The sequence below is a fragment of the Myotis nattereri genome (genome assembly GCF_964212035.1).
Source record: "Myotis nattereri genome assembly, chromosome: 8".
NCBI classification, from domain to species: Eukaryota; Metazoa; Chordata; class Mammalia; order Chiroptera; family Vespertilionidae; genus Myotis; species Myotis nattereri.
The window spans coordinates 82,044,167-82,062,644 of NC_138083.1; the positions used below are offsets into that span (position 1 = coordinate 82,044,167).

General features: G+C 47.5%; 1 protein-coding gene across 1 annotated transcript in view; it reads left to right on the plus strand.

Annotated features, from left to right (window-relative positions):
- SLC14A2 (solute carrier family 14 member 2) overlaps positions 1-2,192 on the plus strand; it is a gene marked incomplete at its 5' end in the record, with an annotated part of 45,329 nt that extends 43,137 nt beyond the window's left edge. Inside the window, one exon of the mRNA XM_081096513.1 lies at positions 1,125-2,192. Within this exon, the coding sequence (XP_080952639.1) occupies positions 1,125-1,325 (201 nt within the window). The 3' untranslated portion in view covers positions 1,326-2,192. The remainder of the gene's footprint in view (positions 1-1,124) is intronic.
- Between the last annotated feature and the right edge of the window lie 16,286 nt (positions 2,193-18,478).

The window sequence follows — 18,478 nt, forward strand, 5'->3', positions numbered from 1 at the left end:
TGCATCTGCTACATGTGACATTCAGCACTGTGATGACAAAAACACTTCGGTCCTCTTCCACCTTCAGCGTGTGTGCCCCTTCAGAACAGGGACCCAGTCACATTCTCATCTTTCTCCCTAGTACCTATTACAGTGCCCCGCATATAGTAGATGCCCAAGAAATGCTGAATGAATGAAACCCTACGGTAGTGCAACAGTGCCATCTTGAACACACATACGATAGCATTGTTACCCCCATAGTATTACCTGAGGTCTTTGTTCCTTATAATAAAATGATATTTGGGGGTGAGAGGGGCATGCTTTGATTCGCCTCCTAGCAGAATTTGCAGGCTCTATGTTAGCAAGCTATCCGTTCAAGTTATCTCAAACAGATTGGAGAGGGGTATTTAAAAGCTTCAGGGAGTCTTAAGGAAGAAAACACAGGTCAACATCATGCGAAAGGAAGCTGGGAATGGTAAGCCTTGAGAAGAGAGGTAGCTGCTCTCCAACTCCAGCCCTTGGGACTAAGATGTCACATCTCTGCTCTCTCCCGTCTGCTCCGTTTCCCTGTGTCTCTCTGGGATGGGCTTCTGCTGCTGCACGGAGCCCCCAAATGACCACCCAGACCAGAGCCTCTGGACACAGTCTCTGTGCCTCTTAGTTCAAATTCTCAGGAGAGGGGTTCTATTCCCAGCACATCTGCCTATGGCAAGCGGCACTGGAGGCAGGTGTCTGTCTCTGGTCCAATCAGCTGTGACTAAAGAAAAAAGGCCTTGAACTACAAAATAACTGCCAAAGCCATTCATTCCTTCAGCAGGGGCTATGGGAGAAGGTAGGAATGGCCACAATTCCTTGAGGTATAGATTGGCCCGATAACCCAAAACAAAACATGTCTCCTACATAAAGGCATATTATAATAGGGTTCCAGTGACTGCATTTCGAAGCATGACTGCTCACCTGTTACACTTCAGACTGACACCACTGCATGATTTTATTTATGTTGGTCATAAATTAAATATTATTCCTATCAACGACATGAAGCATCGCCTCCTCTACCCAGGGCTGACGGTGTTCGGTAAGGGCTGATGAAACAGGCACAAGCATCTGATGTCACCAAGGCTTCTCTTATGTTCCCTTCCCCCCAGTTTGGATTACCGCCCTGCACCTGGCCCTTTTGCCTCTCGGCGCTAACCTTCCTGCTCCTGACGACCAACAACCCTGCCATCTACAAGCTTCCGCTCAGCAAAGTCACCTACCCAGAGGCCAACCGGATCTATTACCTGTCCCAGGAGAAGAACAGAAGACCATCAACCATAACAAAGTACCAGGCCTATGATGTATCCTAAGTTGCTCTTTCTAAAACACATCACTGTAAATTCAGCCTTCAGCAGGCTGTGCAGGTCCCCAAGCTGAAGGCCACTCCACCTCCCCTGCTGTCCATCTATGATTCTCCCCCAGCAAGCCTAACCCCACTTATTCCCAAGCACAGGGAAATATTGTGTAGTCACCATTCAGGAACCTCTCTGTTCTAAGAAACACAATGCTTATCAAAGACATGATTAGTTTAGACTTTGCTCAACTCACTGCAAAAGAACTTCCTTTGAAGGGGAGTTTTTCCTTTTCTGCAAAATAAGCCACATCCCTAAAGAGAACTCACCAAGAAGGGGGCAGTGGTTGGTGACATGTCATCCAACTCATCATCTAATGCAGCGATGCACAGTGTCAGGAAATATGCATTAGCCTAGAAGGCTAAAGGGCTGGTTCTATTCCGGCTCTGAGACTAACGCGCACTCCGACCACCTGGGTGAGTCCACCCCCTCTCAGCCTCAATTTCTTATTAGTTTCATGACAGGGAGGGACTCTATGGTCCCTTCCACCTGAGAAGTGTTGATTCAGCTCTCTCTCCTGTAAACTGACAAAATCAGCATGACCAGCAAGTAATTACTTTGAGTGAAGCAAGAGATGGAGGGTTACCTGGAGAAGAGGTGGAACAATTTTAAAGATCTGTGGAGATTTGTTCTTGAATCATGAGAGGTTCTCCAGACTTGGGGTTAGGAATGTCAACGTGCCTTTCTTTACAAAACATAAATGTTTCTGGAAATATCGTATGATGAAAACTGATCTTTTTCAACATTCAAATCATTTTAAACAAATGTGTTGCTTTTTGTAATAGACATAAACATACTCTCATTAAACTGTTAAGTTTGCAAATTAGGATCGGAGTTTTCTTAAAATGCACTCACCTACATGTTCACACATTGCCCTCTTGAAGGGTTTTCCATAGTCAAGCATGTGTCTGAAATGAGATGAAAAATGAGCAAAAAATTCTCAGGGGAGGTTTTGATTTGCTTGCAAAGGGAATCACAAAAACGACAGTGGTCATTTTTTCTTCTTGAGTTAAAATATAAGTTGTTAACCCAGCTCACTCTTTAGGGCATAGTTTTTTAGTCTTGCACCCCCAAAATTACAAATGCGAACCCTTGTGTTATTTCATTGCGCTGGTCATAGCATTGTGCTCCTAAAGCACAGGACCCCTTGATGAAGTCAGGTGCTCAGCCTTCCCACTGCTCCCCCAGAGAAGGGAGGATGAGCCTCTTACAGCCCTCCAGTGGGACCCCCTCACTTCACACACCTCCAATTTAGCATGATGGGATGATGACATTAGATGAGGGTGTAGAAAAGAGGCGGCGGGGGGGGGGAGGTAGAATAGACCCTTAAAAATGCAGCTTTAAGGAAAAAATTACATTTGACTAAAATCCATCATATAGAAAAAGCTGGTGTCCACATTTCTCTACTCTCTTCTCTCCTCTCCTCTCTTCTCCTCTCCTCTCCTCTCCTCTCCTCCCTCCCCTCCCTTCTCCTCTCCTCTCCTCTCCTCTTCTCTGCCTGCCCTGAGATCCCAGCCATGGTCTGCCAGCCCAACAGCCCTGGGCTGCCTATTTGTCTTCCAGATCCTATCTAGCCAGTGATGACTTGCCAGGAAAATGGAACACTTCTCGCTGGAAATAAATCTCCCACCTATGAAAGGGGAGAGAGTCACACTCCAGAGTCTACTTCTGAGTCTGTGGTCACACCTTGAGGCCAAGAAGGTCTCAGGCTGCATTTTAATGATGATGGAGTTGTGACTCCCTGAGGATTAAGCATCCAGGAATGTCTCCAAAAGGCTGTTTATGCTCCCAGCTCACTCAGCTGCCCCAGAACCTCTAAGTGATGACATAGAACTATTAAAATACCACTTTTCCTGCATTTTCCACCGAAGTGTTATAATCTGGTTTTATTAAGAGCAGGAAACCTCCTCATGCATGCCTTTCTGATTATTGACCACTAACAAATCCCCTTAGCTCTTCTAAGTGTTTCAATAGCCTCACCTATAAAGCAAATTGAATTGGCCAAGGATAACAAGCAGGATGGAAATAGACAAAAGAATTCGACTTACAAAAATGTATGATGACCACAGGAGTCTATTCCAGCACTTCAATTAGGCGTCAACAGAGGAGAGAGGGAGCCAGTTGGCGCCAGCTCCTGAGAGCTGATGGTGCACATGAGTGCATTTCTCCCAAGGCTGTGGTCAGTGACATCACATGGGTAGCTTGAAATCAGCCATGGTAGGAGTCTTTACACCACAGTAATTGGCAAACTACAGATCTGGGCTCTTTCCCCCAGATAACCAGCTTAGCAGCACAACACTGACCAGCCAATTTGGTGGGAAGAAAAGAGGACAATTGCAGGGCTCCTAACCAGAGTCTCAGAGACCAGCGCCAGAAGATTCAATCTAACAATCCTACACGGATGCCATTGCACATACAAAAGGCATTTAAGAGAATAACAAAATGTTCGCTGGCACAGAAGGACCTCCAAAGACTTACCCACAGAGCCCTACACTGACAACACTACAAATAGAAGAAAAACAAATCTAGGAAATGCTACAAGAGACACAAGAATACTGTAGCGTGATCCAATACCTTGATAATGCCTAGGACCAAAGGAGAGAAATATACTTTTAACAACCTAGAACCGGGATATTACATGATGGCAGGAAGGGAGACAAAAGAGGAAGGAGAGCGGGTTAGAGGACTTCATTTGTACAAAGTTGATAAGTTTAGAAAGCCCACAGGGAGGAATAAGGGAAACCACTATGAGAACAAAATTAGAAACATAAGTTTTGAACTGGAAGAAAATTTTCTTTCCAATGGAAAGCAAAAAAAAGAAGAGCATTCTAGAAAGTCACCTGAAAAAAGACAGTAAATACAAAATATAAACAGAAGACAGAACTTAGTCACAATATGACAGTAATTGACAAAATGCGTTAACAGAGATAAATTTACCCCTGGAAGACAGAGATGCAAGGGTTGTACTTTTATTTACAAAGAGCTAACAATTTGATTTTCACAGAAAGACACAAAATGTCTAAATACAAAGATGCAATAAGACATACTAAACAAGTATGGACTAAAAGAAATCTCAGGTGTCAACCATAGTAGCTTGAACAGTAAAATTTAAGGCAAAAAAGGTAAGTACAAAGAATGATATAAACAAGTAATAGGGCAAGAGTACATTGTAATTATAAACACATATGTACTAAACAACCAGCCTCAAAATACATCAGGCAACAATTGACTGAACTGCAGAGAGTAGTAAATAATTCCATCATTGTAGCTAAAATTTTACCAAAACCTTAGAAAATGGTACATCAAGAGAACAAAAACAAAATGAACAGAGATATCAGGGAGCTAAACAATAGAATTAATAAGAGTGAGCTAGCCCAGCTGACTTGGCTGAGTGGTTGAGCATCGACCTATGAACCAGTAGGTCATGGTTCGATTCTGGTCAGGGCACACGCCCAGGCTGCAGGTTCAATCCCCAGTGGCGGGTGTGCGGAAGACAGCCGATGGATTGATGATTCTCTCATCATTGATGTTTCTATCTCTCTCTCCCTCTCCCTTCCTTTCTAAAATCAATAAGAGTATATTTTTATGAAAAAGACTGAGCTACTATATACATCTAGGGTTCTGAACCCTCCCACTCCACATCTCGCCATCCCCAAAAGAACAAATAGAGAACACATTCTTTTTAAGCACCCACAGAACACTTACAAACTGGGCCATGTATTACGCTAGTGGGAAGTTGACCAGTGCAGACACTAGGAGAACAGGTCCTCAGGATAAGCGTAAACACCCCCTGTGACCTAGAAATCGCCCTCCAGAGTACATGCAGTTCCCAGGGAAAGCATCCTGTGGCCACGGTGAGCCACCAGGAAGGCTGGTCACCACAGCACCTGTCGTGACGCAGAGACAAAGTGGGTGGGGCACACCGAGGAGTCCTACCCTGCAGGTAGACCCTCAGTACTATACAGGTACCAATGAGGATAGACCTTAAAAACCTAGTGCTGGGGTAAAAATAAGAAAATGGTGCTGATAATCAACACCATTTGCATCAATTAAAAATGCATGCACACAAAACAGCCATACCTATTTTGCAAGAAAGGCACATTGAGATGAGAGGAGGAAAGAGAGTAGGGTATAAAAATGAAAAGACAGACACACCTTCACACATTCAAGAGAGGAGTCTTGCAGAGACCAGTGAAGACACCATGCAGGGCGAAGCCACAGGATTAACTCAACTCTCCGTCAAAACGTTTTTGATGGGCAGAGCATAGTGTGTGCTGTGTTCTGCCTGCCCGGTGGGAGCCTCTGATTGTCAGTGTCAGAGTGACCCCCGAATTGGGGCAGAGACCACCTTCAAAGCCCCCTAGCACCCCGTTCTGTCTCCACTAGCATTTGGACGCATTCTGGCCACATTTCAAAGTGTTTTATATACTAAAAAGTGCTCGGGTAGGGCCCCTAGCGGCTCTGCACTCGCCTCCAAAACAAATGAACATTTTATTCCCTAGAGTAACGATGGGAATGAACATATGTATTTATTTGTGCTTTTAGAATGTTTTAAAACCTCTGGTGAAATGTAGACATAAGAGGGGAATTTTTAGTTGTTGCGATATAAAAGGTGGGAAAGACAGTCTTGAGCATGAAAGATGTGGGATATAGGCTGAGTTCAGAAAGAGCGCGGAGCTATGATAAAGGTCACAAATTCACAAAGCCTGCTACAGCCAGCAGACCTAACTGCGAGCACAATGGGGTGGTGTGGAAAGGCCCGGGCTTTGAAACCAGAGGACCTGGGTGGCATCCAGCCCTTCTCTGTTCCACTAGCGGGGAAGCTGATCTCTCAGAGCCGGAGCTTCTCGTCTACAAAATGAGGAGCATACCCGGGTGCCTGGGAGCAGCGTTGCTGTGAAGGCTAAATGGGAACCCAGGTAATGTAACCTGCCCATGCCTCGGGGCCTTGGAGGGATGCAGGAGCCCACCCTCTTACCCACAATTCCCAGGCAGTCCCAGGGACCAGGAACACCCAGCACAGCCTGGGCATCATCTCATGGGTTTTCTTTAAAATGTGGGTGTTCAGGACCAGAGGGGCCAGATCAGACCCATTTAGCTTTAAGATGCTAAGGAAAGGACTGGCTGGCTATCCAAGTGGGGGTACACTAAGGCTGCCCCTCATTTCAGCATTTGAACCACCCCCTTCCTTCCTCCTCCTACCTCATCAGAGCAGAGCCCTGGTTGTTTTAGGAAAATGTTCTCAAAACAAACTCGCCAGAGGCCCCTGAAAGTCATTAGCATGGAGTTCCACATGATTATTCTGTGTCCAATATGTGGGTCTTTCTCTCCAATGAGCTCACAAGTCCTGTGAGGATAGTGGTTGTAATATACACACATACACACAGCACACATGCACCCCCATGCACATGCATACATGCATATATACATAGGTATATACACACATGCATGTGCATATACACATGCTTTATGCATTCACACATACATAGATACCCATATTCAGGATAAGGTAAAGGAAGGTTTACAGTTGTTTGTATGGAAAGTAATACAATCTATAATAATAAAAGCGTAATATACTAATTAGACCAGATAGCTGAACAACCTTCCGGACATCATTCCGGATGTCCTTCTGGATGAAGCCACGGTGGCGGGGGCCAAGGCAGAGGCGGTTAGGGGTGATCAGGCAGGCAGGCAGAGTGGTTAGAGGCAATCAGGCAGGCAGGTGAGTGGTTAGGGGCAATCAGGCAGGCAGGTGAGTGGTTAGGGGTGATCAGGCAGGCAGGCAAGCCAGCAGTTAGGAGCCAGTGGTCCTGGATTGTGAGAGGGATGTCCAACTGCCAGTTTAGGCCTGATCCCTCTCTCTCTCTCTCTCTCTCTCTCTCTCTCTCTCTATATATATATATATATATATATATATATATATATGCCTAATATGCAAAGTGTCCTCTCAGGAGTTCTGACAGGGAGTTAGATCGATCATTATGACGTGCACTGACCACCAGGGGCAGCACAAAACGAAGGGAGGCCCCAGCCGGCAGCAGGCAACTGCTAGGGACCCTACCTGTGCACTAATTTCATGCACTGGGTCTCTAATAATTAATAAGTAATAATACAAGAATAAACCCTGTGTTTCCTGTACTCACAATTGTAAAGACCTACTTTTGCCCCACCCTGTATATGTGTACCATTATATCTACACATACACACACACACACACACACACACACAGTTGTTATTTTTGTCTTTTTCCTTCATAGAACTAGCCCTCTGGTGGGCACAGGTTAGCCCAAGAAATAACTGATTGAGTAATTGACTGAAACACCCTCCCGTCTCCATTCTCTCTCCCGCTACAGAGCCCATTCACTCATTCTGCCTCAAATTTGAGATCTGTTTCACACACCCAACCACACACATAATAGACCTAGGATCGCAGGCAGGCCAGCTGACTGAGTCTTACTTCCCAAACTTCCTGCCTGTAGCCTCCTCCCAACACACATCCCCTGAATCGTGTCCAGGGAAAGGACTCCAGAGTGGACACACCATCCAACCCTAAGCATGTCATCGTTTTATGGACAGTAACTTTCCGCCTCTCCAAATGTCCTTTGCCACCATCCTTTTCTCACACAGTCAGGACCCAAATCATGGCAATGGTCTCAGATGAGGCAGGTAAATGGTAGACCAGTAGTGCTCAAATTTGAACCGGCATCAGAATCACATTGTTAAACAGATTGCTGGGCCCCATCCCAGAGTTTCTGACTGAGTGGGTCTGGGGAAGGACCTGAGAATTTGCATTTCTAACAAGTTCCCAGGTGAGGCTGATGCTGTTGGTCCAGGGACCACACTTGGAAAACCACTGGAGTAGACTTAGAAATAGGATGTTGCCTCTGGTCATCACTTCTGCCTTCATTGCATGTAGGAATACACTGGTCTGCCAACTCGTGTGCATGTAAGAATTGTCTACAGTGCTTATTAAATTAAAACACAGACCTCTGGCCTTGAATACAAAGATTTTGACCTGGTGGCTCCGGGTGGAGCCAAGAATCTGAGCTTCTAACAAACTCTTGGATTGTGTAGGATGATGCTGGATCAAGCTCCAGGCCTCATTGGACCTTGATCATTGTGAAGTGGCACTTAGTCCTGGCTGGGTTAGAACTACCTGATTCTGATGCCCAGGCCCGAGCCCAGACCCTTTAAATCAGCAGTGGGCCTGAGAACAGGTATTTTTAAAGCTCCAGTGTGATTCCATTGTGCAACCCAGGTTGAAAACGATGGTGTATGGTTCTTGGGCCTCAACCTGCCTCCAATCAAAGTCACTCCAACCAGCTGTTTTGCCCTCACCAGCCTCAGTCCCCAGGTGGATTTAATAAGGAGCAGTGGGCCTGACGTGTGAAGTGAGAGCTCTGGGCACCTGGAGGCAGGAGGGAAATGCACGGGAAGCACAGAGAATTATCAAAGGTGAAGTGTGCCTCTTTCTCAGTGTTGTTGGGCCCCCGTCCTGCACCCCGAAGGAGACTCTACAAAGAAAAATGAAACCACTAACAGGAAACATCTGGCCCAGTAGGCCGAGCAGACAGGCAAGGTCCCGGAAGTGGCTGTGTGGGCGGCCTTGACCTAGAAAGGAAGAGTAAAAAGCAAGTGAGGTTGTCAGCGGCACCTCTGCCCAAGCCGCTCTCAATCTGGGGTCCATCTCCCCGGCCCCATGGGCAGTGCTAGCCTGGAGGAGAGTCATGGCTACAGGTAAGAAGCTGCAGGTGTGCTGTGAGCAGGAATGGGATGGGCTGCCCCGGGGTGGGGACAGAAAGTGAAAGGGATGAGGAAGCGGTGACAGCAGGTGGACAAATAGACAGGGAGCTCCATCAAGACCTGCAGTGGATGAGGGTTCCCTTTATTCCACAACCTCTCCAACACTTATCCTGGCTTGTCTTATTGATAATGGCCACTCTAATAGGTGTGAGGTGGTATCTCATTGTAGTTTTGCATTTCCCTAATTGCCAGTGGGGTTGAACATCTTTTCACATATCTATTGGCTGTTCATTTGTCTTCTTGGGAGAGGTGTATTTTCAGGTCCTCTGCCATCTTTTTGATTAGGTTGTTTGATAGGTGTGGAGTTTTATGAATTCTTTATATATTTTGAAAAATAAACATTTGTCAGAGTTACTGTTGACAAATATCATCTCCTATCTGGCTGGCTATCTCTCTGTGTTGTGGTCAGTTTCTTTTGCTGTGCAGAAGCTTTTTAAAAATATACTTTTTATTGATTTTGGAGAGGAAGGGAGAGAGAGATAGAAACATCAATGATGAGAGAATCATTGATCAGCTGCCTCCTGCACGCCCCACACTGGGGATTGAGCCCACAACCCAGGCATGTGCCCTGACCAGGAATTGAACTGTGACCTCCTGGTTCATAGGTCGATGCTTAACCACTGGGCAACACCAGCTGAGCTGTGCAGAAGCTTTTTAGTTTGGTATAGAATCATTCATTTATTTTTGCCTTTACTTCCTTTGCCTTTAGGGTCAAGTTCATAAAATGTTCTCTACAACCAAGGTCCACATGTTCAGTACCCATATTTTCTTGCATGTAACTTATTGTTTTGGGTCTTATTTTTAGGTCTTTGATCCACCTTGAATTAATTTTTGTACATGGGGGAAAACTGTAATCCAGTTTCATTCATTTGCATGTAGCTTTCCAAGTTTCCCAGCACCATTTATTGAAGAGACTATCTTTACTCCAATTTGTGTTTTTGTACACACCCATTTGAGAATGGCTGCTAATCCTTGGATTAAGGGAGAGAGCCAAGTTGTCTATAAAGAGATGAGCGGGAGAGGCTGACAGGTACCAAGCTGGTTCTTCTTTACCTTCTTCCCTTCCCTTCCCTTCCCTTCCCTTCCCTTCCCTTCCCTTCCCTTCCCTTCCCTTCCCTCCCCTCCCCTCCCCTCCCCTCCCCTCCCCTCCCCTCCCCTTCCCTTCCCTTCCCTTCCCACCTTCACTGCCCACTTCTGTGCCTTTCTGCACATTGACGCATCCTATGGGAATGATCAGAGAACTCAGGCACACTGAGCATGTTTTGATGGTTGTTTTATGATACATATTGCCACGAGAGGGCGCCATAGTACCTCCAAAACCCGTGCAGGTCCCTTCTGCTCTCCTTTTCCACTGCACTCTCCACTCAGGTCTAGTCTTCCAGTCTCAGGTCTGTCCCCCACCTCATGATTCTCAAAATGACACGCGATCCCATGAGAGTAAATAGCTACTAAGAAAAGCACTTACTAGTTGTGAGGACTGGGGAATATGTCAAATGCCTCTAAGCCCAAGTTTCTCATCCTAAAATGGGGATTATACAAACCTGTTCTTGTAGTTCTTTTAACAGTTAAGTGAGATAATAGCAGTAAAGCTCCTCCAACAGCTCCTAGCTACTATTTATTCTACCATAAGGCAGAGGTTTGCATTGTTAGGGAAGCAGAAATCTTTATTCTGCTTCACATTGTCATTTCATAGTTTTTACTCAAGTGCAATACACTTACACTAAAGTGCACGTATAAGTGTATAGCTTGGTGATTTTTCAAGAAAACACACACCCCAAGAAATCAGAACCCAGGTCAAGACACAGAACATTATCGGCATTCCAGAAGTCCCCTGGTGGCCCCTCCCAATGGTGAACATCCTGAATTCTCAGTTTAGCCTGTTTTTGAACATGGTATACATAGAATCATACCTTCTGTACTCTTCCATGACTGGCTTCTTTCACTTAACAGTGTGAGTTGCATCTGTTCCATATTGTCCATATTTAGAGCTTAAAGTATAATTTTGCTATTTTAAATGGCCATAGAGGTTCATAAGGCCATCTTTTTCTTGCCTATACTTTTTTAAAAATATATATTTTTATCGATTTCAGAGTGGGAGGGAGAGAGGGATAGAAACATCAGTGATGAGAGAGAGTCATTGATCAACTGCCTTCTGCATGCCCTGTACTGAGGATCAAGCTCACAACCCAGAATTGCACTTGACTAGAATCGAACCCGGGATCCTTCAGGCCGATGCTCTATCCACTGAGCCAAACCAGCTAGGGCACCTATCCTTTTTTGATGCTGAGTGTTTAGTAGGGGCTCAATGTCTGGTTAGTGTATCATATCACAAGGAAGCAATGGCAGAGGGCTGTCCATTCAGGTGCCTTATGCAAACATGAAGGAGCATTTTGAGCCGTCACTCCCAGCACACCCCCTCCAGTGCCATCACGGAGCTGTGCACAGCCCACAAACATGTCACTCTTCCCTCGGCTGACACTCGAGTTTCTTCCTCAAAGCCCATTGCTTCTTTTCCTGCCTTCACTCGGCCTTATGCTCCCTCTGCCTACTCCAGACACCAACTCAAGAGAGCCTCAAAATATGTCGGTTCTTGATGAAACTTGACAGGCATCCCGCCCCTCCCTGGAAGACTACATGGTGGGCCCCTGGCAGGCCCATGATTTACAAATCCTTCGCGCTGAAGCCCATAGAAGCCCATTGATCACATACCGCCTTGGCCCCGACACTAATGTTCCCTGTGTCTTGTTGCTGCTTCACACCATCACCTAGAGAACCCACCTTGATACACAGTAGGGTGGGAAATCAGGGGTGAGCAAAGGCAGGGTAGGGGGAGCTCAGAGCATGGGGTGTTTTGCCTTTTGGGCAAGGAGTTGAGTACTGGGGTGGGGTGATGGGTCATTGAAGGGGCCCTGGGTAAAAAGACAAGGAATCTAAGTTGGAGAACCAATGGGGTGGAGGCCAACCAGGAAAATGCTTAAGGACGATCCCCACGACCCTGGGTGTGGGGTCACTCTCCTTCAGTGCAGGGTGAATCAGTCCTCTGCCCTCTGGAAGGACCATAGGGCCCCACCAGCCTCCCTGTGCGTGTAAGCATTACCCTCTCGTGACCTGAAATCATCGCTCCCAGTGACTGAGGGTGGGAAGGCACTCGCTGAGCCTATGTGAAGCAATTGGCACAGGCAGAGGGTGGAACCCAACAGAATGGCTTGATGGAGTCTAATGGGGGCGATGAGGCTGTGCCTAGAGCTCTGCCCTGGCCAGCAGGGCCTGGCATGTGACAGCGTGTTCCCTGCTGCCAGCTGGGACGTAACCATGACTCACTTGGACTCACCATGGTGTCTCCAACCAAGACGCTGGAATCTGTAAGCTGTCACCACTCCAGCGGCTTGAATGCATCCCTTTTCTCTATGTTGCAAGGACAGGGATGCTTGAGAGCAGTTGTGTCCAAGCTTTCAAGTGCACGCAGACCCCCTGGGGATCTGGTTCAAATGCACATTCTGATTCTGAAGGTCCCGGTGAGGCGGAAAGTCCTCCTGGCTGGGCAACTCCCCGGGGATGTCGGTGCTGCTGGTCTGTGGACCACACTGGGAAGACAGGAATGTGAGCAAGAGTGAATGAAAGAAACCTTCCCTTCTCCTTCACGGGCGAGGATGGTCCGATCGGCCACCCATTACTCACTCAGCAAACATGTGCTGAGCCTAAGAACTGGGGTAATGATGGCCCCATTGGCAGTAATAAGGAAGTAGGAGGTAGGAACTGCTTTTAGGAGGGAATAATAATAATAAAGGTTATCTTTGCTTGAATGCCTATTATGTGGCCTGATCTTGTTTAATCTTTATATTTGGCAAAGTAGGTCTAATTAACTTCCATTAATTTCTTAACCGAACTAAAGCTCAGAAAGCTGAAGTAATTTTCCCCGGGGGCGTCAGGGCTGGCTGGAACTTGAACCTGGTCTGTCGAACTCCCAAATCCATCTGATGCCACTATGACACACACACTTCCTTGTTTTGGAGGGGGAGGGATTAGGATTAGATTCGGCCCAGTGGTTCTCAACCTCGCCTTCATGTTGGAATGACTAAGGATGTTTAAAGCTCTCACATCCCAAACCAATTATACCAGACTCTCTAGGAAAAGGACCCACTATCGGCATTTTTTAAAAGTCTCCTCTCCCCCAGGTAATTCCAATGTGCAAGCAAGACTGAGAATTAGTCCAACTCCTCTAATCAGCGAGGCAAGTGAGGAGCTGGTGGGTGAAGTGCCAGTGTCGTCGGAAGTAGCACCTCTCAGTTCCCAGCACAGGAAAAGAGCAGGGGGGAGGGGGGCCGCAGGAGACGCTGAGTCCCTCTCTGGCTCTTGGCTGTCAATAGGTGGAAGGCGGCAGGGGAGGGGTGGTATGATAGGGAGCACTTCTGATAACCACAAAGGGTCCTTTACATCAGCTGAGCTGACAAAACGGCAGCCAGCAGTAACTAAGCCTCCAGCTGGGACAGCCATGAGGAGCCGGCGCCTGGTGCCACTCCTCAGCTCCACAGAGCAACCTCGCTTTATGCACCACATCCATCCCTTGGCTTCTTGGAGGCACTAATGCGGCTCTCTCCATGACGCTCCTGGTGAGGCCCTGGCTGGGAGGGGCCTCAACCCATCCCACTCAGCCTCTGGTGGCTGATGTCTTTGCCGGGAGCCTGTCACACTAGGCCAGCCCCCTGGCGCAGAAAGCCCCATGTGCAATGATGGTACCATCCCACCTTCCCTTCACAGCCTAATTATAAACTAAAGCTCCACTGCCTAAGCTTGGGGCCAATATCACAATATCTTCCATGGTGAGGACACAATCTAACAAGTTGTAAATTACGCTGAAGGGAGGGTCAGGGGAAACTGGGCCATGTCAGCCCCAACCCTCATTTCTTCCCAACGCTTCACTCCCTTCCTCAACCTAGTCTAAAGGGACTGAAATGATGCTCCTCCTACCCCCTTCCCTATTATTCCTCGTTGGGAAAAGATGTTTAAACGCCAGCAGGACACTGCTAGCCAAATGGCCCCTTTGTGCAAAGGCACCCTAGGGCCCTTGTTCTCAAGACACTTTAGCTCCACCTGCAGGAGTTCTGAAGTAAATGCATACATGTCTAGGATGCTAATGGTGCCCCTTAGACACAGTGCATTTGTCTGGTGCACAGCCAGCACACCCTTAGGCACTGGCTGTAGATGCCAGAATCCTATGTTGGGCCTTACACTGGCCTGAATTTAATTTAAAAGCTGGGGGAAAAGATGGTGCGTGTGCACATCTGGTAAAGGTCATTGGTAGGGATGGACATTCCCTCGCCCTTCTGCCGTGTGCAGGAGGAACCCCAGCTATTAAATAGAGCTGAATAATAGCACTTAACAGCTGAATAATGTTGTTTAAGAGCTAAAAATGGAGGCACCTCAGGGGCTCCTGGCATCCCCTGCTCCCTGCTGCTGTGGCAAGGGCAGGCGGCGGGGGTACTGTGTGCTTGCTGGCCCCTTGGCTCCTCTTGGCCAGAGAATGCCAACACAAGGGTAACCCCTCGTGGCGTTCTGGGAGTGTGGGCTTTCATCTGGTGCCTTTTTGTCTGACTGAACGTCAGGCTCAGAGCACACTGCAGAGGAACGCCCTGTCCCGCGCGCGCTGCCTTCACGTCTCCCTTCATGGGGGTGAGGCTAGAAAGGGCAGAGGGAAAGTGCTTTTTCTTTAGCACGTTCTCTTCCATTTAGAAAGGGCCTGCGCATGGTGCAGGACGCAGAAGAGCCCTCTGCAGCCGTCCCATCTTGCAGAATTCCACCCCAACCTCATGAAGGAAGTAAACTCACCCACTTTACATGGAGGAACCTAAGGTTCGGAGAGGGTGAGTAACATGCCCTAAGTCAGCTCAGGTAAGGGACACAGCCAGAATTCAAACTCAGGTCTGGCTGACTCCGAATCCCACGTGCTTTGCACTACCTGTCTACCTGTGAATAGCATGTAGCAAGGCTGCCTTTTTGAGCAGCACATCACGTGATAAGTATGGCGTCATAGGGCCCAGGGAGAGGCCAAGAGGAGCGGTAGAAGAGGAGGTGGTTCTGCCAAGAGGACTTGAGACTCAGCCCCTGACCAGGGCCACTGAAGCAGAAGGCTGCCTGGGTACGTGTGGAGGCGGCTTTAGGACAGGTCTATAAATGCGTGTCGATGGTGGGTCTGTGCTGGTTTCAGCCTATCAATGACCAGTGTCGTGGCTAGAGCCTGTAGTCCTCATGACAACTTCAAGACATCCTTCAGCCATGACCATTCGGAAACTTAGTAATGGCTATTTCTCATAGGACCTGGAAATGAATTGCACAGCACACCTGGGGTCACACAATGAGGCCGTGGGGGGGGGGGGAGGGAGAGAGAGAGAGAGAGAGAGAGAGAGAGAGAGAGAGAGAGAACAGGCTCCCACGGGCCTGGGTTTCTACTTTTATTGGGGTTGAGGGTGGGGACCAAGGACTACTCAGGCTTTCTCTTCATGGCTTAAGAAGGAATATACCTGTCAAAAGGATTTCTTGTGGTTATGGGACCAAATTTATCGTCAGAGTCTAGCAGCCATTTTTTTACAAGGGGCCTCTCACCCAGGCTGTATTTTAGGGAAAAGCCACACACTGGGCTGTCCAGACTCCTGCACTGTGTTCCTGTGGGCTGAGCCAACCCCTATAAAAGAAGTCCTGGAATCGTATTTCAACCAATGGTCTGAGATCTGCCCCGTCCAATCAGAGCTGTACAGCTACATCCTCATTTGCAACATAACCAATCAGAATGTGCAATTCTGAACAATCAGGGCAGTGCTATGTGGACCAATCAGACCGTGCGAAGTTGGATTTCTCATTTGCATAGAGTGAATTTCAACTATTTGTGCAATTTGTATCATTATCATTACTATCATCATTATTATTGGGGAGTGTAGGTCACTGGCATAAGGAACGCTAGTGCAGTTTCCTTCATTTCTGTACCAATCCCTCCGACTGTTCTCTTATGATTCATTTTCCCCTTTCAGGGTAACCCTAGGAGTTTCCTTTCTCCTTATTTTACCAGAAAAAAAAATATTGACGGGAAATATGCCAGACCTCAAAACTCTAATTATGAACCTGGAACTATGGTCTCCTGCCCAGGCGCCAGACACAAATACCCTCAGTTATATGAGGCAACTGGAGGGAGGGAGTCCCCAAGAGGATGGGAGCCCTGTGGTTTGGCGGGTGTCCAGGGGGTGGAGCCAGAGAGTTGCGGCTGCTTTGCTGACCACTGACAAGGGCTATCAGCTCCTCCAGGCGGGCGGGAAGCCCAGAGAGAAGGACTGATGACATGGGCACAGCTTTCTGTGCTCGTGAGGCACACCTGGCGTACATTCCTCCCATACAGAACATGCCGCCAAACTGACATTTCAGAAGAATGAGGAAGAAATGGATTTTTTTTTTCCACTTCAATTTTAGATTCCTCTGCTATGGAATGTTTGCCTCTGGACTGTTTTAAAATTTATTGTTATTTAAGTATAGTTTGTGTACAAGCTTACATTGATAATACTAGTTCCACGTGTACAATATAGTGAGACAACATTTTTAGACCTTACAACGTGATCACCCCACTGATTCTGGTAATCATCTGTCACCGTGTGCACTTATCACGATGTTGTTGACCCTGTAGCCTCTGGACTTTTAAAGGGCAGTGGAATTTGTCTTGGGATTCTCACCTAGATAGAGAGACGGTGCAGGGAAACATTTATATATATATTTTTTCCCCTCGCTGGGGAAAGGGCAGCTTGGTTTCCAAAATAAACAAATTGTCTACCCCTTGTACCCCACACCCTCGCACCACGTGCCTCGGACCTTGCTGGGTTCTTACACCTGTGCAGAAGCTGTGTCCGGCCTACGAGAAAACGCCCCCACCCCCCAGGTCCAGTCACTTTGCTCCAGAGTCCATTGCATAGCAACCTGCCACCTTGGCTTTTAAAGTGATACTCTTTCGAACTTTCCCAGACATATTTCTGGGTGAGGGTAGGGGCTACTGGAAACAGTACGGAGAAGAAAAAGATGAATTTGGGTAGGATTATGGCTGAGCAAAGACCTCAGAATGTCATGGAAAGGATGGAAAAGATGTTGGCACCAAATCAAGAGGAGAGAGAGAGAGAGAGAGAGAGAGAGAGAGAGAGAGAGAGAGAGAGACATCAGGTACAGGACAGGGGACCAGTCTCTGAGCACTGCTTTGGCACTGGTGCCTGAAGTGGGAGGAGAGAGCTGAGTGCACGGATATGCGGAGTGGGGTTCTGACTATAAAGCTGTTGGGTGCCTCCCTCCCAGCACTGCCTCCTCCTAAGCACCCTCCCTCCAGCAGAGCCCGGCTGGGCTTTATCAGCCAGTGCCTTCTGCCCCGGGAAGCCAGCCGGAGTGTGAGTACCCTCCTTATTTCTGTTCACTTCTGTTGGGTGCTCGGTCCACTTTAAAATTTGCTCCTTTTCCCTTTTCTTTGTTTGAATGGAGAAATGTTTCAGAGAGTTTGGAACTGGGTGGAAACAGCAAAGTCAGAGTTTTGCCAAACTAGACAGCAGCTTCCCAAAGCCCCAGGCCTCTCCCTGGAAGCTTGGAAGCCAGGCCTTTGTTCCTAGTCTCTGAAGCAGGGTGGGGGCACAGCACCCGAGTTCCACGTGGAAGAGGGTCTGCATCGAGGTGTCTCCGGGACCTGCTAGGCGACTGAGTCCATCGCTGCTGCGCGCGTTTCGGGCTGTGTGCTGGAAACAATGAAGTAAAGTTGGAGGCATAACTGACTCAAAAAAAAAGTGGGCCGCGCAATGGCCCTTTCTAATCCGGTTTTATGGATCTTCCGGCATGTGCTGTCCTACTGCAGGGGGAGTGCTCAGCTCCAGGAGGGCGCGCTGGCTCAAGGAAGCCGTGCATTTGGCAAGTTCCTGGCAGCTGCACTTTCTACTGTGGAATTCAGACCTCCAGGCTGCTAGGAGTAGTGTGTTCCCAAGAGAAGGCCTTTTAATCAGGAGGCAGGAATAACTGACAGCGTTCTCTTTGTTTCTGCTTACAGCTTTAAGGACAACGGAGCACCTCCCACCACTTAATATCAAAAACTACCTAAAATACTAAAGAGTATTGTAAGTACCAAATAAATGTCAATGTTGAAAGTGTCTTAATATGGAAGAGCCTGGATATTTAAATTCTTTCTTCTGTATCCATATCCAAAACTTTGTACTATTATTTTAAAGTGATACCGGCATACCTCATTTTACTGCACTTCGCTTCATTGTGCTTTGTGTAAATTAGGGGGGCAAGGTGGTGGGTGG